Source organism: Ursus arctos, unplaced genomic scaffold (assembly GCF_023065955.2).
Source record: "Ursus arctos isolate Adak ecotype North America unplaced genomic scaffold, UrsArc2.0 scaffold_19, whole genome shotgun sequence".
Classification (NCBI taxonomy): Eukaryota; Metazoa; Chordata; class Mammalia; order Carnivora; family Ursidae; genus Ursus; species Ursus arctos.
Window position 1 is genome coordinate 53,172,561 of NW_026622863.1, and position 24,317 is coordinate 53,196,877.

Below are 24,317 nucleotides of genomic sequence, written 5' to 3' on the forward strand. Positions count from 1 at the left end.
TTCATTAGAGAACGAAAAGTGTTTTTTCAATTAGTGCTGGAACAACAGGATATTTATATGAAAACAACAACTTTGATCTCTCTCTTGCACCATATATAAAAATTAACTCCTAAATAGAGCTAAATGTAAAACCTAAAACTACAAAACTTCCAGGAGAAAGTATTTGTGACCTTCGGTTAGGCAAAGATTTCTTTGATATTTCACCATAAACTGTAAAAATGTAAATATAACCTCATCAAAATTCAGGATTTCTGGGGTGCCTGAGTGGCTCAGTTGGCTGAGTGTCTGACTCTTGATCTCAGTTCAGGTCTTGATCTCAGGGTCACAGGTTCAGGCCCCATGTTAGGCTCTGCACTGGGTGTGGAGCCTATTTAAAAACATTAAGAATTTCTACCCCTCAAAAAACACAACTAAGATAATGAAAAGACAACAGCCTAGAGAAAATTATTTACATATCGCATATGCAAATAGGTACTTGTATTGGAATATATACAGAACACTCAAAACTCAAAAGAAGGCAGACAAACCAATTTATAAATGGGTAACAGATTTGAGCAGATAGTTCACTAAAGATTAAGTAATGGCAAATAGGCCCATGAAAACACGCTCAGTATCATTAGTCATTAAGGAAATGCAGATTAAAACCACAATGAGATACCATGATACCCATTAGCATCCATAAAATTGTAAGGAAGGACTATATTACAATATTGAATAAATACTGAAAAACACTAAATTAGTATACCATTTGTAAGCATGTCAAAGTGTATATTAATATAAAAATATGACACTGGGAAGGAATAATGTTCATGTATTAGAAATCTCTTTCACACATAATTATTCACAATTAGGGGTACCTGGGTGGCTCAGTCGGTTAAGCTGCCTTTGTCTCGGGTCATGGTCCTGGGGTCCTGGGATCGAGCCCCCCATTGGGCTCCCTGCTCAGCAGCGGGGGTCTGCTTCCTGCTCTCCCCCTGGCACTTTCCCTGCTTGTGCTGTCAAATAAATAAAATCTTTAAAAATAATAAAGGATCCTCACGCCTAAAGAAATTCCCACATATATGGCATTTAAAGGGTTACTTTCCCATGTGCATCCTTTTATGTAAATTAGAGTTAGCTTAAGGTAATGGGTTTCCAAAATTTCTCCACTTACATGGTTGCTTTCCAGTGTGAATTTTCCAATAAATAATAATTGATAGGTGGTATCGGGGAACTTCTCTACATTACCATTTTAATGTGGCCTTTAGTGATGAATGTGATGGTCTGAATCCACTGTTAAATGTAACATGAGTTGAACCAAAAGCATTTCCACATTGTACAAGGTTATACATAATTATAAATTATTTAACATTCCTTGAGAGACAAAACTAGTGAAGTCTTTCCTTCACTTATTTATAGGAATTTTCTGTAGCATGAATTCCGTAAGGTTGAGGAAGATGAAAGTATCTGAAGGCCTTCCATACCTAAAGAATGATGCTGACTAAGTTGTGAACACTGACCAAAGGCTTTCTCACGTTCCTTACATACATAGGGCTTTTCACCAGTATGAACTTTCTGACATTGAATAACTAGTGTTAAGCGACTAAAAGCTCTTCCACATTCAGTACATTGATATGGGTTCTCACCAGTATAGTTGGTAATATATTCATTAAATTGTGAAATACAACTAAAAGTTTTCATTACTTTCATTACATTTATATGGTTTCTCACTAGTCTGAATTCTCTGGTGATGATGAAGTTGTGAGCCCTGCTTATAAAGGCCTTCCTACAAACCTTATATTTATAAGGTGTCTCACCAGTATGGATCCTCTGATTTGAGGGAGATATGAATGATGACTGAAGGCCTTTCCATGTTCATTACATTTATATGACTTCTCACTGGTATGGATAATTTGATGTTCATTAAGTTGTGGGATACCTGTAAAGGCCTTTCTGTATTCCTTACAGTCAGGGTTTTTCTCCAGTATGAATTCTCTCATGTTGAATAATTCATGAGAAGTGACTAAAAGCTTTTGCACATTCAGTATATTGATAGAATTCCCCCCCCCCCACTATGAGCTCTATGATGTACATTAAGTTTTGAGAGCCAATTACAGCTTTTTTTTTTTTTTAACAATCCTTATATTCGCAAGTTTTCTCACCAGTATGAATTCTCTGATGTTGGGTAAAGAGTGAAACAGGACTAAAGGCCTTTCCACATTCTTCACATGCATAGGGTCTTTCCCCGTGTGAATTCTATGATGTTGAGGAAGATCAGGACAGTGATGGAAGGCCTTCCCATATTGCTTGCATTCATAGGGTTGGTCAGAATTATTTAACTCCTTAATAAAGAACCGGCATGACAGCAAAGCTGCTTCAAAGGAGAAGTCGATAAATGAACGCACAAGCACAAAGAGATGCTGAAATACATCAAAAGCTGGTTAATGTCATACTGAGTCTGAAAATCAGCATTTTCTGCTATTTTTTCTGCTGGCCAGCAATGTCCAAGTTAACAAGCTAACTGCATGAGTCTAAGTCCTAATTAATAGTGTACAGTAAGTCAAACAAGGGTACAAATCCTCTAGAAAATGAAACAGCCCTTGGGAATACTTGTTAGGCAATTTCCTAGTATGATATTTACAAAGCATGAGTCTTGCCTACCAAAATCCCACATCTAGGAATCTATCCTGATGATATACTTCCAACAACGTGAAAATACATATGCACAAGACTATTCGTTACAGCATGACCATAATTCTAAACTACTGACAACAGTCTAAACACCCACATATAGGAGAGTGGTTCAATAAACTAGGGTACGTCGACACAGAGTGTTATGCAGCTGCATACGAGAATGCAAAGAAAATCTTGAAATTATAAGGAATTTCCAAGATATATTCTTGGGTGAAAAAAGCTAAGTGCAAAAGAATATATAGAATATGTGGCCCTTTTTCTATAAGAAAGGATATATAAGAAAATATACAGGTATCTGCTCATTTGTACACAAGAAATACTGGAAGAAAAAGAATGGAAAATAACGAGATTGGTAAACTACAGAGGCAGTGGGGATGAGGCTGAAAAGAGGAGAGTGGGGGCACTTGGGTGGCTCAGTCGGTTAACATCCAACTCTTAGTTTCAGCCCAGGTCATGATCTCAGGGTGGTGAGATCGAGCCCTGTGTCAGGCTCTACCCTGGGCATGGAGCCTGCTTAAGATTCTCTCTCTCTCTCTCTCTCTCTGCCCCTTCCCGTCCCTCTCTAAAAAAGGAAAGGGCCCCAAAAAGAATGTACAAAAGCTGAATCTGGAAAAACACGTCAAAGGAAAAATGACTGGGCAGTAACCAAAATAAACTATTTTTAGAAACAGTTTTGGATGGAAATAATGATCCTACTATTAAAAAAAGAATGGGGGAGAAACTGGGAAGAAATAATGTTCCCTGGGTAGGTAAAGTTGTCCTTCAAAGAAAGCGCCTTCCTCTTTGAATGGAGACAGGCACAGGGAGTGCTGTGTGTGAGTACGGGAGAGGCCCCTCCAGGAGCTCACGCTGATGGGAGTACTGCCCTGTTGTGACCATTAGGGACTCTGATGGGACCTTCTGGGCCATTACCTACAGCGCCGCTGCCCTTCTTAATCATCCTTCACTCACCTCACACGGGCTTCCTGTCACATCTCTTTCTGCCAACCGGGGTTCCTTCCCTTGTTCCAGTAAGGAGATCACATTTGGTTTGGAAACTGAAAAACCTGTGTACCCAAGAAGAAATGCAGCAGAGTCACAAATTCATGCAGAATTCATATCGGAGACACCCCCTCAAGAGTCTTGAAAGGCGCCTCAGAAATTCACACCGAAGGCAGCAGGTACTCCAGTGGCCACATTTCAGCCTTCCAGGGGCACTAACATCCTACCTAGAGATGAAGCTGCTCAAGTTCTCCAGCATTCCATCTCTGCACAAATCCTAGCAGGGTCCGGCCTGCCCCACTCAACCTGAGAAGACTCGCCACATCCCTAAACATCACTGACCCTTGAAACAACAAACTGAGAGTGTGTGCCATTGAAGTAAGTATTTAGGACTAGAAAAACAGAAGGATGAAAAGGACGTTGCAGAGCTGAAGCCAGCGAGCATGGCAAGGAAATTGTGGCAATTCAAGGGAAGGGCCGGACTTGATATTTCTATTGAGAGCAGCACAACTTCCTTCATAAAGGGAGACATGTCCATCAAAAGATACTTCAAGGAACAAAAAGAACTCAAGTTCAGTGGTTTCCCAATAAATTAAACTGTGGAAGTTCAATGTACAACTTCTTAGTATGTCTGAATTGCCTTTATTCCTTCTGTTCAGAAATTAGGCAGTGACTATGGAAACAGTGATATATTTTTTAAGTGTGTGAATGCTTTCATAATGTTTCAGGAAAATTCAAACGAGAGAAATGGTTCTTAGGGGCAATTCAGCACCCCCGGAAGACAGCTGGCGACACCTGCAGACATTCTGGTTAGCACCCCTGGGAGAGGGGATGCTACTAGCCCCTAGTGGGCAGAGACCAGAGATGCTGCTCACCGTTCACCAACGTATAAGACAGCACAACGAAGAATTCTAAGCCTAAAATACCAGTAGTGAGCTTGAGAAATCCTGAGCTAGAGACTTTTCTTTTTCCTGGAATCATTGCAAAATGGTTAAGAGAGCCTCTGTTAGGAATTCTGAGAGTTGTGTTCATCACTGTCTGAATGTCACCTTTCCTCACTACGTCAACTTCCGTAATACAGATTGACTTTTATTAGCTGCACACTTTCCCGTGACACTGCACTAAGTGACTCTACCTTTCTCTTACTTTGGGTCACTTGAGGTATCTTTAGGGACATTCCTAGCTCTGCTGGTTTATGATTTTCGGCCCCTCATGCACTCTGGCTACTCTCACCCAGCCCATCCCCAGGTGTGATTTTTCCTTGTTCCAGAGCAACAGAATGCTGATGGGGGATAATCCAGGCTCACACAGATGTGGCCCTCTACCCACACATGTGGCTCACCATCAGATATGACCTTGGGTCATCCATCTGGAGGGACTGCTGGGCAATGTCTCAGATTCTATAACCAAATTCCCAACGCCACCCCCAATTCAAAAGGTCTGAAAAAGCACTATCATTACATCCTGAGGCTGAGACCCATCTTCATCTGTTCTGTTTGCTGTAACAAAGTACCCTAGTTTGGGTGGCTTATTTACAACAGCAGTTTGTTTCTTACAGTTTATGGAGGCTGGAAGTCCAAGATCAAGGTGGCAGCGTGACTGGGCTTTGGTGAAGGCCCTCTCACAGGTTGCAGATGGCCAACTTCACATTACATCCTCATGTGGTGGAAGAGGGTAAGGGATGGCTCCGGAGACTCTTATAGGGACACTAATCCCATTCATCCTGACCTAGTCACTTAGGTAAAGGTCCCACCTCCAAATACCATCACATATGAATTGGGGGAACACATTCAGACCACAGCAGAGACCAACCACCACCACTGCCCATCTTGTCTAGCTGGGAAACCCTGGTCTGTAGATGACCATTAAAGCATTATTATGTGTGGTTCCTTTAAACACTGATTAGTCCATTCAATCATATTTCACATAGGTCTTTCATGTTTCACTGAAGCAACGCATTTCTTGCTCCTGGAAAACTGAGTCCATAGGAGATGTGAACACATGAACCCAGGTCAGAGAGAGAGGGATTCTTAGCAAGAGCTTAGGGCTGTTTGAGCCTTTTGTGCATGGGGGAGACTTGGGCAGGAAATCCCAGGAAATTTTCCTACATTCACATAAAATGAGCACAATTTGAGGAAGGAGAAAGAAAGCATGACTCACCTAGGCCATGGCTTTCAGAATAGCAAGGACCATTGAATCCTCCTCCAGGTTCCTCTCCTGGGGAAGGGTGAGTCCTGAGAAGGCAGAACCAAGGAGGGAAGAAAAAAATATGAAAGGTCAGGCTTGCCTCCTGGAAGGACAGGTCGCAATTCTCTTCTTCCCTCATCTTGTGCCAGCCTTCCAGTGTTCATGAAAATACTGAGCAATATGGACAGACTTCTGAAATGTCCCCCACCCCCAAATTCTGCTCCTCCCATGTTACATGCCCTGCATGATTATAATTTTAATTGAGACACCTGGGTGGCTCAGTCGGTTAAGCATCTTTAGCTCAGGTCATGATCTCAGGGTCATGAGATTGACCCCTGCATCTTTTCCCTCCCCTCCTCCTTCCCCTGCTTGCACTTTGTGTGCAGGCTTGCACTCTTAAATAAATAAATTAATTAATTAATTAATTTTTATGTTTCAAAATAGGAATTAAATAGAAGAATTGAGAAGTCCTAATTAATATTTAGAAGAAAATTTTCTTGAGCTAAAGAAAAAAGACATGGGACTATCTAAGCATATCTACTTAAGTTCCTGAATCCTAAGGCTAGAAACTCTTGCCAAATGCCAGGACAGAAGCAGTTACTATGGTAGGCAGAATGACACCCCCCCAAAGATGTCTCTGTCCTAACCCCAGGAACCTGTTGTTAGTAGCAAAGGGGAATTAGGTTGCAGGTAGATTTAGGATTGTTAATTAGCTGAATTTAAGATTATCCTGGATTGTCCACAGGAGCCCAGTATAATCACAAGGATCCTTAAAGGTGAAAGAGGCCAAAGAATCAGTATCAGAACGATGCAACGTGAGAAAGAGTCAACAAGCTATGGCAGCATTGAGGACGGAAAGGGGCCACACCGAGGAGTGCAGGCAGCCTCTAGAAGCTAAAAAAGTGGTTCCCTCCCAGTCTCCAGAAGAGAACACGTCCCCATCAACACCTTGGTTTTGGCCCAGTGAGACCTATTTCAGACTTCTGACCTCCCAACGATAAATGTGTTGTTTTTATTAACTTGTTACTGCAGCAAAAGGAAACAAATACACCTACATGAGGTAAGAAAAATCAGATTACTGAGACAAAACTGTAATCCAAGAAGGTTCTACCAAACAGAAGTATAATTTGTGAGGGTCTAAGAAATCTTTCTGGACATATAAGGATTCAGAGAATACCATGTATATACCATTTGTTGAGAATTAGAACTACTCAATAAAATAGTCTAACCAAATAGCATTTGAAATAAAACTGTCACCACAAGACAGAGAAAAAAAGACGAAAACAGCGGCCAGCAATGAATGTTACTTTCCCTGAGTATTTTTAAAAAATTTTTTAAAGATTTTATTTGAGAGCTTGCAGAGAGGGAGAAGCAGACTCCCCGCTGAGCAGGGAGCCCGATGTGGGGCTTGGTCCCAGGACCCTGAGATCGTGACCTAAGCTGAAGGCAGATGCTTAACTGACTGAGCCACCCAGGCTCCCCTACATGAGTATATTTAAATTTAAATGGAAATCTTTTTTTTTTTAAGATTTTATTTATTTATTCGACAGAGACAGAGACAGCCAGCGAGAGAGGGAACACAAGCAGGGGGAGTGGGAGAGGAAGAAGCAGGCTCATAGCAGAGGAGCCTGATGCGGGGCTTGATCCCATAACGCTGGGATCACGCCCTGAGCCGAAGGCAGACGCTTAACCGCTGTGCCACCCAGGCGCCCCTAAATGGAAATCCTCAGTGGGTCTGGCACTAAGTAATCTAAGCATCAAATAAATGAAGTAAGGGCGAAACTAAAAGCTTTGGATTAAGTTTATATTACGTTAGTGAAATGGAGGAAATGTGAAAGAATAAGCTGTGCAGGAAAGAGAAAGCACGAGTGCTCTCTTCTTGGAGGAGACTGGCAAAGGAAATCAATGGTGGATGAGAAAGTAAAATACTGCTCTCATTCTGCCCAAATAATGATTACGAACGGGGAGATAACCACTACCCTAAGCACAGTCGGAAGTTCCAATTTAGCAAAAGGGGACATGATCAGCCAACATAAGGAAAGGGAAAGACCAAAACACCACAAATAGGACATACAATGTAAAACGAAAGAGATGAAGCTGAATTATGCCAAAATGTGAATTTTATAAAAATTTCGTATTTTGAATCTTTAAAAATCAGCTCTATGTTTTCTTTCAGTTTTAAGAAATAACTGAAATGACGGTGGTTGAGAATAAAGGGATGAACAAAAATATACCAGGTAAACAAAGACAAGTCGTTAGTAGCGTTACCCAGTATGGAAATAAAATGCCAAAAGGATTACACTAGGCCAGGGTTGGCAAACCTTTTATCTAAAGGGCCAGTCAATATAGACTTTATGGATATAGTTTTTGTTGCAAACACTCAGTTCTGCTGTTGTAGTGCAAAAGCAGTAGACGATGTGTAAATAAATGAGCATGGCTGTGTTCCAATAAAGCTTTATTTATAAAACAGGCAGCAGGCCAGATTTAGTTTGTCAACCCCTACACCTGGCACAATAGGATATTATATAACGATAAAAAGTATGATCAACAGGGGTTAAGTTGTAGGTCTTTGAAAATCAAGCAATGTAAATTAAAAAGTAAAAATCTCTGAAAATTCAAGATTTTGGTTTAAAAAATTCGTTTTAGGAAATTCTGATCCAGTGTGCCAAATTATATAAGAACCTGGAGAATTTTATCATTAAAATCCACTGGCTTAAACAGACTCTTGTACCCAAGAAAAGCAGAATATATATTCTTTTTCAACATTACAGAATATATACAAAAATCAATCCTGTATTTAGCCACCAAGAGAAATGTCAAATTCAAAAAAGTTATTTTTCAGGTGACATTTACCAATCATAGTAAAATAAGATTTGAAGTTACATAATTTAGGATGATTTTGGCTACAAGTTTACAAAATATCCAACTAAAAGTAATTTCAGCAATAAAGGTTTATTTTTCTTACATAACGAGGCTTCACAGAGACAGTTCCAGAATTGGCTTGGTAGCTCTGGGTCAGCTTCTCTGAGGTCCTTGGTGTTCTCCTTTTGGTTCCAACATGGCCACAACAGCTCCAGGCATTATGTTCTCATAGGAGAATGTTTAAAAGCAGATGAGAGGAGAGGGAGTCTTCCTAATAGATCTCTCTCTTCTGAATGAGGAAAATCTTTCCCAGAAGCCCCTGCAGATCCCCGGAACATACTGGCCTTACCCTGGAACATGTGAGCCACCCTGAGCTGCGGAAGAGGCTGCAAAGTTAGCATCTGATCATCTTCAGAGTCTAAGGCAAGACACAGACGCTGCCAGTAGGAAGGGGAATCAGGTATGGCCGCTATGTAGGCAACCAGCCCCTTCTGTTTGTGACAGAAGTGATGAAAGATAATCTAAAACAACATGGAAATTGAGCAGCATTATCTTAAATTTTGTTTATTCTTGGGTCAGGAAGAAATAAAAGCTGAGATTATTGTAAGATAACCACTTTCTAATTTCGTTATTTTCTCTTTTTATTTTGTATCAATTTGTTCTTTCATCACTTCCGTGTTTGGTATTGTCTTTTCTGGCTTCTTGAATAGTACATTTAATACATTTGAGAATCATCTTTATGGTTTTCATGCTCTGCATGCATTTAAAAGCCATAAAAATTCTTCTGAGTAACTTCAGCCACATCCTACAACTCCTGGAACGTAAATCTCTCGTCATTCTTTTTCATTACCATGCATGATAAATTGCAGGATTTATTTCTTTATTAACCCAAGAACAATGGGGTGCCCGGCTGGCTCAGTTGGTAGAGCATGTGACTCTTGACCTCAAGGTTGTGAGTTTGAGGCCCACATTGGGCGTGGTGCCTACTTAAAAAAAAAAAAAAGTTGAAACCAAGAGTAATCTGGTTGGGTTTTCTTTTTGATTGCCAAGAAAATTAAAACTTTTGGCTGTTGTTAAAATTGTCATGGTGTGGTTAGAAAATGGGATCCCGTAATGTGTTAGAGACAAAATTCTTTTCTTGCCTTTTTGATAATCATGGTCTAAACAATTTATATCCGTAACATTTTTCATTATGAATCTTATGACTCAGGATAAAGAATAGCTTGAATGAAGGCGTTCCCATTTGCATTACATTCTTCAAGTCTTTCTCCAAAATAGGAGGACTAAGTTGTGACTAGCCTAGGCTAATGGGCTCTCCCCATTACTTCCATTCAGACGGTTGCTTGCTAACATAAATTCTCTGATGATTAGTAAAGGATAAGTGCTGATGGAAGGCTTTTCCACATTGACTATATTCACTTGTGTTTCTCTATTATGCATTCTCTGATGTTGAACAGTAGTTGAATCATGACGTAAAGTCCTCCCACATTCCTTATATTCACAGGGCTTTTCCTCAGCATGAATTACCTGATGTTGAATCAGTTGTGAGCAATGACTGAAGGCCTTCCCACATTCCTTACACTCATATGGCTTCTCGCCCGTATGAATTCTGTAATGTACAGTAAGATGTGAGACCCGTTTGAAAGCCCTACCGCATACCCTACATTGGTAGGGTTTCTCTCCAGTGTGAATTCTCTGGTGTTGCTTAAGTTGTGAGCTCACCCTAAAGGCCTTCCCACATGCCTTGCATTCATAGGGTTTCTCACCAGTATGGATTCTCTGATGTCTAATAAGAGTTGAGCCTTGATTAAAGGCCTTCCCACATTCCTTACATTCATAGAGTTTCTTGCCTGTGTGAATAGTCTGATGTTGAATCAGCTGGGACCGATGACTAAAGGTCTTCCCACATTCCTTGCACGCATAGGGTTTTTCACCAGTATGAATTCTATAATGTACTTTAAGATGTGAGATCCTATTGAAGGCCTTGCCACATTCCTTACATTGATAGGGTTTCTCACCAGTGTGAATTCGTTGATGTTCGATCAGCTGTGAGCTTCGACTAAAGGCCTTTGCACAATCCTTACATTCGTAAGGTTTCTCACCAGTATGAACTCTCTGATGTTGTATGAAATTTGAACCGGAATTGAAGGCCTTTCCACATTCATTACACTCATAGGGTTTCTTGCCAGAATGAATATTCTCATGTTGAATTAGTCGTGAGCCATATTTAAAGGCCTTGCCACATTCCTTACATTTATAGGGTTTCTCATTGGCATGAATTCCTCGATGATTAATAAGGAAGTCCTCCTGCCAGAAGTCTTTTCTACATTCGTTATATTCATAGGGTTTTTCTCCAGGATGAATCTTCTGATAAAAAGGAAATGATGCTTGTTGGTTTAAAGTGGGTATTTCTTCATGACTGATGATCACTTGACTCAAATGTCCCTCTGGATTTCCCTGCTGTCTGTCAAACTGGCTTCTGCATTCCCAATCATCTTGGAACCTTGAGCACTCAAGACCGCAACTAGTAAGTCCTTCCATTATCTCCCACCGTGGCGACTGTATTTCATAAGTGTGCTGCTCTGGAGACGGTACGTTGGTATCACACCTGGACTCCAATACTGGGGGGAAATAAAGCAAGTACGTGTTTTTTTCCTTTTCCAGAAAAAGGAACTTCTATAATGAAAACCAGAAAACTTAGACTCATGATTACACCTATAAGCTCTTGAATGCAGCTAGGCAATTAGAAAATGGGTAAGTACAACAGACAGTGGAAATACCGTACATTGAGATGAAGTAGTCAGAGGGAGGTTATAAGAGTAGTTCTAAAATGTTAGTGTGGATCAGAATCACCTCTGAACCATGTTTTTTAAAAATGAGTGTTTCTATGAACCCCTAGAAAACACAAATATAATCTAGAGTGACAGAAGGAATCATTGGTTGCCTGGGGCTGGGTATATGAACAATTGTGTGGGAAGGAGCATAAGGGAACTTTTCAGGGTGATGAAAATGTTCTCTAGTCTGTGGCGATGGTTACACAAGTGTATACATTTGTCCGTACTCATCAAAATATTGTACTTAAAATGCACGCATTTTATTGAATACAAATCCTGCCTCAATAAAGCGGATTTTTAAAAACGATGGGGAAGGGTGGCTGGATCTTCATCTGACCAGAGGCACAGGATGGTGCACCTGCTTGCCAGGGGAGGTGGTGGGACGGAGGCGCTGGTCTCACCTGTCCACTGGAAGTTTTAATAACACAGCTGTGCTGTTCTGTTGTGATGCTTTCTAGCTCTGAAGTGCAACTGAATACCATGACTTAGACCCAGTGTCTACTAAGCCAGTCTCTCCTGGAACTTTCCGTTGCCTAAATGTGACCTTGGAAAAAGAAGGGCCCTGTTCCTTGTTTAGAGGATTGGGCCCCAACTTAATGAGGGCGGCTTCTTGAGAGCAACATTCTTTGCTGCCTATTCAAACTGCAAGGAAAAGTCGAGCGGTGTATTTGATCCTGATTTTACTTAGTACACGATTTCAGTTGCAGTGGCCTGTTTTATTGTAACCACAGCCACCAATCCCATTTGACTAATAAAGAATTGGTTACAGCTTAATGCAAAGAACTATGGGGAAAGCAAATGGGTGCTTCTGAATGTGGTTATAAAGTGTAGTAGACGGGGGGTGCCTGAGTGGCTCAGTCAGTTAAGCATCTGCCTTCGGCTCCGGTCATGATCCCAGAGTCCTAGGATTGAGTCCTGCATCAGGCTCCTTGCTCAGGAGGGAGCCTGCTTCTTCCTCTGCCTGCTGCCCCCCACCCCACTTGTGCTCACTCTTTCTCTGACAAACAAATAAATAAATAAAATCTTTTAAAAAAAAAAAAAAGGGTAGCAAACATGACCAAAGAAGACCTTACCGGAGCAGGTCCGCTTCATATGGTGGCATATCACACAACATGATTCACTTGGTTATTTGTGAAAGTATTAAGCACAAACTACTAGAATAAAAGATTAGTTTGACAACAAAATATGATGAAGAGTCTATGAAAGAAATACCAGATTTTGTGGGAATGAGGCCGCTGTCATCTCAAAACCTTGTAGTGGAACCACAGTGCGTCCACATGAAGCTGTAAAACAAGACTACGTGAAGAGGACGCAAAGTACAGACATTGTTTCAGACACCATGTTTGGTTGTTCAGAAGGAAGGTTTTGGGTCTCTTCACTGTGGTCTGTCCATTCTGGTAAGCCAGATTCCAAATACAGCCATCATGATGGCAACCTGTGAACTGGTGGTTGACCTACTCAACGGTTAGCAACACCTGCCTGCCGTCCTGTAAAGGACAACCAAAAGACTGCAGTGGAACATGGAACTTAAAGCCAGCTTGGCAGAAAGAGAAGGCTAGTTTGGGAACAGTTTACTCTGCCCAAATGGAAATTTGGTAGTAAGGCACATTACTTGCTTTTTGGGCAATGTGGGAAGAACCCTGGCTGCCTCTAAGGACATGCCACTAAAAACACTCCTCTCTCCAGACCACCACTTGTTCCATTTCTCTCGCACAGACACCTGACACAGTTGTACTGATTTATGGCACAGTATAGTATTGTTTATTACACGAGCCCTTTTACACGCATCTAAATTAAGCCACCCCTAATTATACGCTGTGTTGTAAGCATCCAGAAATGGTACTGACAGGCGTAATTTTCTGACTTCTGGCTTCCGTTCAACTCCCTATAAAGTTGCAAAATAGCAACAAGAATAGTGATGTCTTCTGTATTAACTCAATGTTTTCCTGCCAGGGACTGGCAGAGTATTTTAAAGTTAATTATTTAGCATTAGAAGTCACTGCTTTGGATAACCGAAGAAATAGGTCTAAAAATCTTACATATAGTCTTAGCATCAAGATATTTTATTTCCTCATATGGGCCTCAAGGGATCCCAACAGCCAAAATAATCTTGAAAACAAAGAACAAAGTTGGAGGTCTCACACTTCCCGATTTCAAAACATGCTGCAAAGCCCCAGTAATCAAAACAGTGTGGTAGTGGCAGGAAGGCAGACCTATGACAACTGGAACAGAACAGAGAGCCCAGAAATAACCCCCACGCATTCAACAGGGTGCCAAGATAACACAATGAGGAAAGGCCAGTCGCTTTAACAAATGGTTCTGAAGAAACTGGATATCCGAAAGAATGAAGCAGGACCCTTACCTTACACCATATACAAAAATTAACTCAAAATGGATTAAAGACCTAAATGTAAGACCTAAAAATGTTATGTTCCTAGAAGAAAGCACAGGGGGAAAACTTCATGACGTTGCATTTGGCGATGATTTCTTAGATATGGCATTAAAGGCCCAGGCAACAAAAGCAAAAACTGACAAACGAGACTACGTTAAACTTAAAAACTTTTGTGCATCAAAGGAAACAATCAAAAAAGTGTAAAAAAAGAAAAAAAAGTAAACCTTCAGAATAGGAGAAAATATTTCTAAATCATATATCTGATAAGGGGTTACTATCCAGGATATATAAAGAACTCCTATAATTCAACAACAAAAAAACTACCTTATTAAAAAATTGGCAAAGGACTTGAATAGACATTTCTCCAAAGAAGGTATACAAATGGCCAAGAAGCATATGAAAACACCCTCAACATCACTAATCATTAGAGAAATGCAAAGCAAACTTCTAATGAGATAATGCTGCAAAGCCATTAAGTTGGCCACTATCAAAACAAAACAAAACAGAAAACAACAGGTGTTGATGAGGATTTGGAGAAACTGGAACCATTGTGCCCTGATGGTGGGAATGTAAAATGGTGCAATCACTACAGACACAGTATGGAGGGGCGCCTGGGTGGCTCAGTTGGTTAAGCGTCCAACTCTTGGATTTTGGCTCAGGTCGTGATCTCATGGGCTGCGAGATCAAGCCCTGCATGAGGTTCCTTGCTCAGCAGGGAGTCTGCTTGAAAGAGTCTCACTCTGCCCCTCCCACCAGCTCTCACATGAGCTTTCTCTCTCTAAAAATAAATAAATAAATGTTAAAAAAAAAAAAAAAAAAAAAAGGAAGGAAGAAAGAAAGAAAGAAAACAGTATGCAGGGGCACCTAGCTGGCTCACTTGGAAGAGCATGCAACACTTGATCTCAGGGTCATGAGTTCAAGCCCCATGTTAGGTGTAGATTACTAAAAAACAAAACAAAACAACAACAAAACCCAGTATGGAGAGTTCTAAAAAAATTAAAAATAGAATTACCATATGGTAAAGCAATTCCACTTGATTATATATCCCAAAGAACTGGAAGAATCTGAAAGAGACACCCGCACACCCATGTTTCCTGCAACTTTATTCACAATAGCCAAGAGGTGGAAACCACCCAAATGTCCACTGACAGATGAATGGATAAAAAAATTGTGTGCCTTAAAATGGAAGGAAATCCTGTCACATGTTACAACATGGATTAACCTTAAGGACATCATGCTAAGTGAAAGAAGCCAGACTCCAAAGGCCACATATTATATGATTCCATTTATGTGAAATAGCCATAGTAAGCAATTCCACGGAGACAGAAAGCAGATTACCAGCTGCCAGGGGCTGGGGGGAGAGGGCCATGAGGAGTGACTACTGAATGAGTATGGGCTCTCCTCTGGGGTGTGCTTAGGAAAAACACACTAAACACACCTCTCAACAAAACTCCACTATCCCTACTTCCCTTCTGACCCTTCTGGTGACAAAATGTGTGTTGGTTTCTCCCTCACACCAAGCAATTTTCCAACTCTGTTGGATACTGATTGGGTGTCCTACAGATTTAAGTCAATTTTCATAATGTCTTTCTGCAGACAGCATCAGATCCCACAGGTTAAGGGCTCAGGCCACAGACTACCTCTGCTCCCTTCACCCCCCACCCCAATAAACTGGAGGTTCCCACAATCCCTTCTGGGGTTCAATCATTTGACAGAATGGCTTACAGAATTCAGGAAAACGGTCTACTTACTAGATTACCAGTTTACTACAGAGGATATATCAGTATCAGTCAGACGAAAGAAATGCAGAGGACAAGATGTAGGGGGAGGGGTGTGGAGATGCTACACCCTCTCCAGGAACACCACCCTCCCAGCACCTCCACGTGTTCGCCAACCCAGAAACTCTCCAAACCCTGTACTTGAGGGATTTTTTTTATGGAAGCTTCATTACACAGGCAAGATTGATTAAGTCACTGCCCTTTGGTGATTCAGTCAACCGCCAGTCCCTCCAGAGTTTGGGGGATGGAGCTGAGAGTTCCAACCCTCTAAATTCGTAATTGGTTTCTCTCTCCACCAGCCCCCATCCTGAAGCTATCCAGCAGCCCCCAGCCACAGTCATCGCATCAGCATACAAGACTTATTACCTCAGGGACTCCAAGGGTTTGAAGAGCAGTATGCCAGAAAACAGGGGTGAAAAACCACACAGTGATAACAATATTCTGAAACTAGATAATGGTAATATTGCACAACACTGTGAACATACTAAATGCCAATTTACGAAACACTAAAATGGCTAAAAAGGTGAATTTTGTTATGTATATCTTACAGTGATTTTTTTTTAATTAAAAAGAGCATTTTTCCAGGAAAAATACAAATTACCACAACTGACTTGAGAAATGCAACATCTGAATGTTTAGATTCTGTATTCAGTATTAGGAGTTCAGCATTAGGAAATCTATTCATACCAGACTTCATAGACTACAAAAAGGAAACTTAATATGAAAACGTGGTTGCTGCTTTAACCAAATAAAATATCTCTATTTCATTCCTAAATGTGAAATTATGCTTCCTGAGAAGACACAAAAAACATTCCTATTCAGGCCAAGAACAAGATTAGGAGGTAAACTACCCCCGTTAATGTTGTTCGGGGTACTACATAATCAGTTTCCTAATCAGGCAAAAGGAAAAAAACCCAAGAGCTATAAAAATGCAAAAAGATTATCACCACTTGCAGATGATACGACTACTTGGAAAGCTCAAGAGTATTACATAAAAAACTGTTATAAATAATAAGAAAATTCAGTAAGCTGGGTTAACTACAAAATTAAATCTCAAGATATGAATGGCTTTTGCCATATATGAAAAACAAGGGTTGGGATATAATAGGGATGAAAAAGGCCCCATTTTCAATGACAGCAATAAATATATAATATCTAAGAATAAACCTAATAAGAAATGTACAAGATCCACATAAATAAAAGGGGGTAGACATAAATGAAGGGAAAAGCCTATCATTTTCTTAAGTAGATAAAAATCAATAAAAAAATAAGTTTTCTCCTCAGTCTGAAAATTTGTTGTGGTCTCAAGTAAAAATAATTACATGATTTTTTTTAAACCAGATATTCTCATTTTAAAGCTCAGATGGACAAATAAATGAGTATAGCCAGGAAAATTCTGAAAAACAAGAATGAGGAGGAACTAGTCTACCAGATATTTAAAACCTTCAATAATTAAAACAGTATGGTGTCGGACACAGAGTTAGACAAAGAGATTAATGAGACAGAACCAAGAGTCCAAAACAGATGCAGAGGCAACAGAGTAGATGGTAAAGGTGCCTATTGCAGATCGGCGGAGAAAAGATAAAATTAGTGAACAGATGCTGTTTGAATAAATGGATAACCACCTGGAAATAGTGTAAAATCACATCTTGCACTCAGGATAAACTCCACAGGGATCGCAAACAGCACCATAAATATACTCGGAAAAAATCACAGGAGACTCATTTATGATGTCAAAGGGGGAGGTCATCTTGATTATGATGTAAACCCACACATCTAAGAAGTAAATAAAACTCAGCCCCTCCAACAAACAAACAGAGGCTGTCAGACTAAAAGGACAAAAACAAAAGCAAAAATGACATCACGGGCGTGGCTGGCAGAATAACGGGCTCCCAAAGACGCCCATGTCCTTATCCCCAGAACCTGTGAAGACTCTGGGCTACACAGCAGCACTTATCTTCTCTCCTTTTATTTTTTTTTAAAGATTTTATTTATTTTTTGTCAGAGAGAGAGAGTGAGCGCACAAGCAGGGGGAGCAGCAGAGGGAGAAGCAGGCTCCCCGTGTGGAAGAAAGAGGGAAGAGCAAATTGTTAGGGAGGATCAAGGACTCCTTTCTGGACTTGTTAAGTTCGAAGTCGCCAGTGAACTGAAGTGGACAGGATGAGAAGGCAGCTGGATATCAGTATCTGGAGTTTAAAGGAAAAGCGGAAGGTGATGGAAATGTTCGGCACCTGCACTGCCCAGTACAGGAGGCACGAGCCACAGAGTGGCCACTGAACTTCTGAAATGTGGCAAGTGCAACTGAGCTACTGATCTTTTTAATGTATTTAATTGTAACTAATTTAAATTACAATGGCCACATGGGGCCAGTGGCTCCGTACCGGACAACACAGGTACAAAGAGTACTTAAGGCGGTCCTAGGGGGTGAAAATGGGAAAGATGAAACCCAAGACTGAGCCCTGGAGGGCTCCAACATTTAAAGACAGTGAGCAAATCCCATCAAAGGAGGCGGAAGATGGCTTAAGGAGGAGGCGGTGCTGACCCAAATACACAGAAATGTCTCAGGAAGAAAGAAACAACCACTTTTGTGAAATGCTGCTGATAAGCTATGAAAGATGGTAACTGGGACCTGACCTCTGAGTTTGGCATCTTGGAGGGAAAATTTTCTACCTCAAAGGTCCTGTTTTCTCGTCCATGCACGAGACGGTTCTCTGTGGTGGCTTCTGTCTTCCCACACAGGCCTCACTCACCTGGGCACAGGCCTCCTCTCGCCGCTTTCTCTACCATCCAGGGCTCCATGCCTTGCTCCAGGAAGGAGATCACATCAGGTTTGGAGATGGCAAGACCTGGACATGTGGAAAAAAACACGCCACCCGGTTATGGTGTGGGGCCCCAGAATTCAGATCCAGGACCTGGTCAGTGAGCAGGAGAGACCAGAGAAAGATGTGACAGTCACCTGAGGGTTGGGGGAGATGCAGTGTCAGCCCATGGAGCTGCTCTTTGACCACTCAAAAGGAACCCGGAAATGGAAAAGGAACAGATATGCCCAGGGTAACACACAGATTAATATACCAGGTCGTCTTACCCAGTGAGACCAGGTTGCTATAGGTTTCCAACATCACGTCTCTGTACAAATCCCTCTGAGCAGGTGTCAGCTGTTCCCATTCTTCTTGGGAGAAGACTATGGCCACATCCCTGAACAAGTCTGACTCCTAAAACAACAGGCAGGTATGTTATCGGCATATTTCAAGGAAACGTTTCTTGGTGGGATGAGAGGAGACGAAGGAGGTCTTTGCAGGAATGGCGTGCTCTGGTGAAAAAGAAGGCTGGGGCTGGAGGCCTCCAGTGTGAGCAGGTGACAAGAGAGGGTGGGCGTGAGTAAAACAGTGTCGAAATGTTCTTGAACATTCCTTTTTACTACAAACCCAAGCTCTGTCCATAGATCTGGGAGGAAAATTAAAATTCAGCCGAGTGGAGTTTCCCCAGTTGTGACAAGCAGTATAATAAAGCACGTTGCCTACTCCATCCTTGGCAAATGATAAATTCGCAACAAGAGACCTATAATTTCTACTTTTGTACAATAACAACAACAACAACAACAAAAAACCAACAATTTTCGATAAGACTTATCTTCAAATGTTTTATTAAAGAAATGTTTTCTATCTTAGAAAATATGATTTTCACATACACTGAGAATTAGTTGAAGACATGGGTTCATCATTATGTCAGAACACATCAAAGCATTCTTCCTTATGAGAAAAATCTTAAATGAAAATTACTCTTATTGGCTGTACAATTTTCTATCAAGTGAAAAAATGACTCAACCATTCTCTTATTTTGGATGCAGAGGTTGGATCAGATCTCTGAAGGCTCTTCCAAGCTCTGACTATCCAGATTCTGAAAAATCCATCCATCTGGTTAGTGCTTCACAAACCCCTCACCTCTGCACTTCTCTCGCTCTCAAGTTGAATTAGCCCCTGTAGGATGACCCACATTCAAATGCTCTGTTCCACCTCAAACCCGACCTTAACTGTGGCATCTAATCTCTCACAGATACCCAGCTAAACCTCAATTACACAGCCAATCACCGATCCCTCCCAATGCAAGAGATCGTGCCTCACACTGAAATTGAGACCAACCACCACCTGTTCCTGCGCTTTTCCATGTCATATCCCTCATAAGTATTCATCTCCATTTCATCAAACCTTGGTTTTCATTTTCTACAAGGAAATGGATTTCTGCTCTATCTAGCCTCTTGGCAGAATACCACACCATCAGAAGATATGGAATGCTATACAGAATGAACCCATGGGCATTGGTCAGAGTGGACGGGGCAGTGGGAGAGGGTACCACCTGCCTGGTCTTTTTAGTCCCTAAAATGGGAACCTCTGAGAACCAGATTCTTGGATGAAACCCAGGTGGGAGGCTTCAAGATAAACAAAGCAAATATTTACATGATTTTAAAACTCACAAGGGACATGACTTTTAGAATTTCATGGGCTGATGGGTCCTCCTCCTGGTTCCTCTCTTGGGGAAGGGCAGAGTCCTGAGATGGCAGCGCTAGGGGAGGAAAGAGCAAACATGAGAGGCCAAACTTGCCTTACAGCTCCCAGAATACCATGGTTACAACTCCCCACCTTTTTATCCCTACTGCCCACAAAAACTAGAGTTGGAACACTGTGGCCCTTACCCAACTCTAGGAAACATAGTTTGGCTGCTGCAACGAGACAGGGAACCAGTGGCCCTTTCTCTCCCACATCCCCCAAATATCCAGAGAATTCCACCTGGTTATTGATGCAGATCGTGATGGGGATGCTCAGTCCTGGTCCAGTGACTAAGACCACATCGTGACCCAAGGACAAGATAGGCTGTCCTCAGGCCAGGGAGCACAGCCTGCCCCATGGGCATCAGCCCAGACCAGAGTGAAGCCTTCTCAGAAACAGACCGTTTAACCCTCTCATGCCCATAATGTAACACCTCCCTGGCTCCTTATTCAACTTCCAAATTCACAAAGAACCTTACAGCCCTACCTAAGGCCTCGTGGACACCACTCTGTGGACCCTGCCTTGAGTCAACAAATGGGGTGTGGTTGCAACGGGCAAATTAGATGGCTCCATTATCATCACATAAATGTGCCCCTGCACAGAGACATAACAGTGAGCAAAGCTGTGTGCACAAAATTCACTGAAAAATAGAACAAAAATTAGTACATAAGAGTCCACAAGTAGGCAAGTGGTTGAATCACTGCTGGCACAGCCATATGACGGACACCAAACAACTATCAAAAATGATGTGGGGCAACATTAACTGACAAAAAAGGATATTCATAAGTGGTCGGTTTATACAACATGAGAACATTCTGCAGAAGAGGTCAAACCACCCACCTACTGGCACATGGGCTTAAAAAAAATGGAAAAACAAAACATCGAAGAATTAAGAATGATATCGTTTAACAACTTTGTGACTTCACCATTAAACGAGCAGTATTCTGTAAAGGAACTTAGAACAATGTCTGGCATGTTACAAATATTTAATTCTAAGTAATGTGTAAATGAAGCCATTGATCGTTCTTTAACATGTAACAGAATTGTTTTTATTATGACCACTGCCTTAGCATTATCTTTAATAGCTTTATGATATTTTATTACATGAGCGGCCCATGATTTACTCAACCATTTGCCCATTGTTGGACGCAGATCTTTTACAAGATCATCTAAAATGTTCTCAAATTTAAGTCTCTGCTTCTGAACTAGTAGTGCTAAATATTTTGAGGTCTTTGAGAATCTTATGAAACAAGACTTTGTCCCAAAAAAAAAAAAAAAAAAGCACGCGTAGGAAGGAGTGTAAAACATCCACCAGCATTTCTGGGTGTTGGGGACCCCTTCACACCCACCTAAGGGGTCCATAGACCGGGGCTATGAGCCTGGACGCGGGAAGGGGGCGCTCACGGAGCGCGCGCCGCGGAGGCCGATGGGAAATGTAGTCCAGAGCCCGGAAAGCCGCAGACCGGCGCTGGGGCGAGACGTTCCGGTTCTTCCCAGGCCGGAGATCCGCCCGGCCGTGACGCCCGCTCCCGCAGGGACCCCGGTGCGCCTGGCAAGCTCCAAAGCCCCTCACCTGCCGCCTCCTCCGGTTCAGGTGCCACCGTGGCCGCGCTCTCCGCAGCCCGGGGTGCGTTTCCTCCTCGGTATCGGCGGACCCGCCGCCTGGAGCCGGAAGATGGCGCAGGCGCACAAAGCACCGCCGAGGCGGCCTCGCGAGCGGACCGTCGCCGCGGTCTCTTCTGGGAAACGTAGTCTCTAGGCGCAAAGGCATAGCCCAGCCTCAAGGGCCAGATCTCACGATCTTTCGGGGTGGGCGGGGCCCGGGCGTGCTCGCGTGCGGTGGCTGGTAGTGCTCGAGGGAGCGCTTGGAGTCTGGGGGTCTCCCTGGACGCTCTGCGCCGCGGGTGCGCTGTGGGGCGGGGACGATGACTGGGACCGGTCCGCTCTGGGTAAACGCTCGTGTGAGACGGTCGCAGGGTCTGTGAAAATGTTTCTCATTTATTAAATCATCATTTCCGCGGAACAGTTTACCAGAAGGTTCGGAGGGAGGAAAAAGCCCGAGTTTATCCAATAACTAATTTTAAACGTTATTATCTATTTTGAAGTAAATGTAGTTTTGGAAGGAGAGTGCAGGATGAGCAAAAATATCTTAAAGGGTTTTTAAAATTTATTTATTTTAGTAATCTCTACACCCAATATGGGGCTTGAACTCATGACCTGAAGGTCAAAAGTCGCATGCTCTTCCCACTAGATCAGCCAGGAGACCCACAAAAATGTTTTAAAGGAGATGTCAAGGAGTTTCCTGTTGTGGGGTGACAGCTCTGGGCCAAGTCCTCTGGCACCACAAGTTCGACTTCAGTGTGCAAAAGCGTGAGAAGCCCCTGGACTTTGCACAACCCGAGCCCGCGTGGTCCCGCGTGGTGTAACTTCCCATGCCCTGGCTGCTGGTCAGGCCCTGTGAGGCGTGGACCCTGAGTGAGGAATCCTTCCCTGCCCATGTTGACCTTGAGCCAGCCGGGAGTCCAGAGCTCCTGTTTCTCGAATTGGTCCTGTTTCCCTTACTATGTCTTGTGTGTCATTGTCTTTGAAGCATTTTGTCTGAGATTTGACCATGTCTGCGTTGTTGCACATTTCAAGGGTGTCCGCTCCTCTAATTTAGAAATTCAGCTTAAACCCAATAAAAATACTGATACTGTTTTCCCTCTTGGAAATACATAAGTTGATAGTAGTGTCCAAATGAAAAAAAATAAACATGCCAGGATGCCTAGGAGTGCTCTGAAAAAGAAAAACTGTGAGGGTGTGCTAACCCTACCAGATAGTAAAGCATTCTAGGGGTGCCTGGCTGGCTTAGTCAGTGAAGCATGCGATTCTCGATCTCGGGATGGTAAGTTCGAGCCCCACGTTGAGTGTAGAAATTACTTAAAAATAAACTCTTAAAAAATTTAAAAATAAAGCATTCTAAAAAGTTTGCATAATTTAGATGAATGGGTAAAGAAGATGTGGTATATGTACAGCAATGGAATATTACTCAGCCATTAAAAAAAGAATTAGACCTTGCCATTTGCGACAACAAGGATGGATCTGGAGGGAGGATATAATGCTAAGTGAAAGACAAATACCATATGATTTCACTCATATGTGGTATTTAACAAACAAACAATGAAAAAAAGACTCTTCTTAAATATATAGAACAAACTGATGGTTACCTGAGGGGAGGTGGGTGGGGTGATGGGCAAAATAGATAAAGGAGGTTAAGACTACACTTTCATTGATGAACACTTTTGAGTGATTGTTGAATCACTATATTGTACAGCTGCAACTAATGTAACACTGTTAATTATACTAAAAATTTTTTTAAAAGCTTCCATGATTATAACTTTCTGGTATTGGCTCTTGAATTGTCAGACAGCAGAAGAAAATAGAAAGTCGGAAATACTACCAAATACAGAGGGAAATGTAGTGTATAATAGTTGGCAAATCACTGGGGTAAAAATGGACTTTTTAATGAATAACCTTGAGGAATACCTGGTTAGTCGTTTACAAAAAAGCAAAATTGGATTCATACTTCACATCATGCAAAAGAATAAACTCCAAATTGATCACAGGTCTAAATTCATACAAGTACCAGAAGCGTACTGAAGAGTTGAATTCATCTGTAGCCTGGATGTGTGAAAAGACTTTCTAGTTAGGATGAAAAATCCAGACTTAAAGGACTGCTACCATTGAGAATGTAAAACTAAAGCATTTTTGTACAGCAAAATACACCATAAGCAAAGGGAAAAGACAAATGACAGGCAGAGAATATTTACAACCTTGTATATATCAGATAATGTATAAAGACAAAAACCAAAAAACTGCAAGCAACTTCTGAACTAATTTAGAAATTGTCTTCACAGTAACATAGGTGTAATGATTTGGAAGCTATTTTGTATGCATTGTAGGATTGAATACATGTATTGATGGGAGCTGGTGTTTTACTGTGTCACAAGAGAGATATAAATAAAGGGTGATGGAAGGTAAATAAGAACCTGTGATGTTGGATTGATACAAACTCATGATTAAAAAT

The 24,317-nt window shown here is 41.8% G+C and overlaps 1 protein-coding gene and 1 pseudogene across 1 annotated transcript in view; one reads left to right on the forward strand and one right to left on the reverse strand.

Annotated features, from left to right (window-relative positions):
• ZNF582 (zinc finger protein 582) overlaps nt 1–22,090 on the reverse strand; it is a 39,179-nt gene extending 17,089 nt beyond the window's left edge. Inside the window, 6 exon segments of the mRNA XM_044380625.3 lie at nt 1,528–1,617; nt 2,134–2,218; nt 10,211–11,324; nt 18,458–18,553; nt 18,793–18,919; nt 21,825–22,090. Of these exon segments, the coding sequence (XP_044236560.2) occupies nt 1,528–1,617; nt 2,134–2,218; nt 10,211–11,324; nt 18,458–18,553; nt 18,793–18,919; nt 21,825–22,022 (1,710 nt within the window). The 5' untranslated portion in view covers nt 22,023–22,090.
• LOC113248550 (solute carrier family 25 member 36-like) lies at nt 11,887–12,368 on the forward strand (annotated as a pseudogene).
• Nucleotides 22,091–24,317: the final 2,227 nt, after the last annotated feature.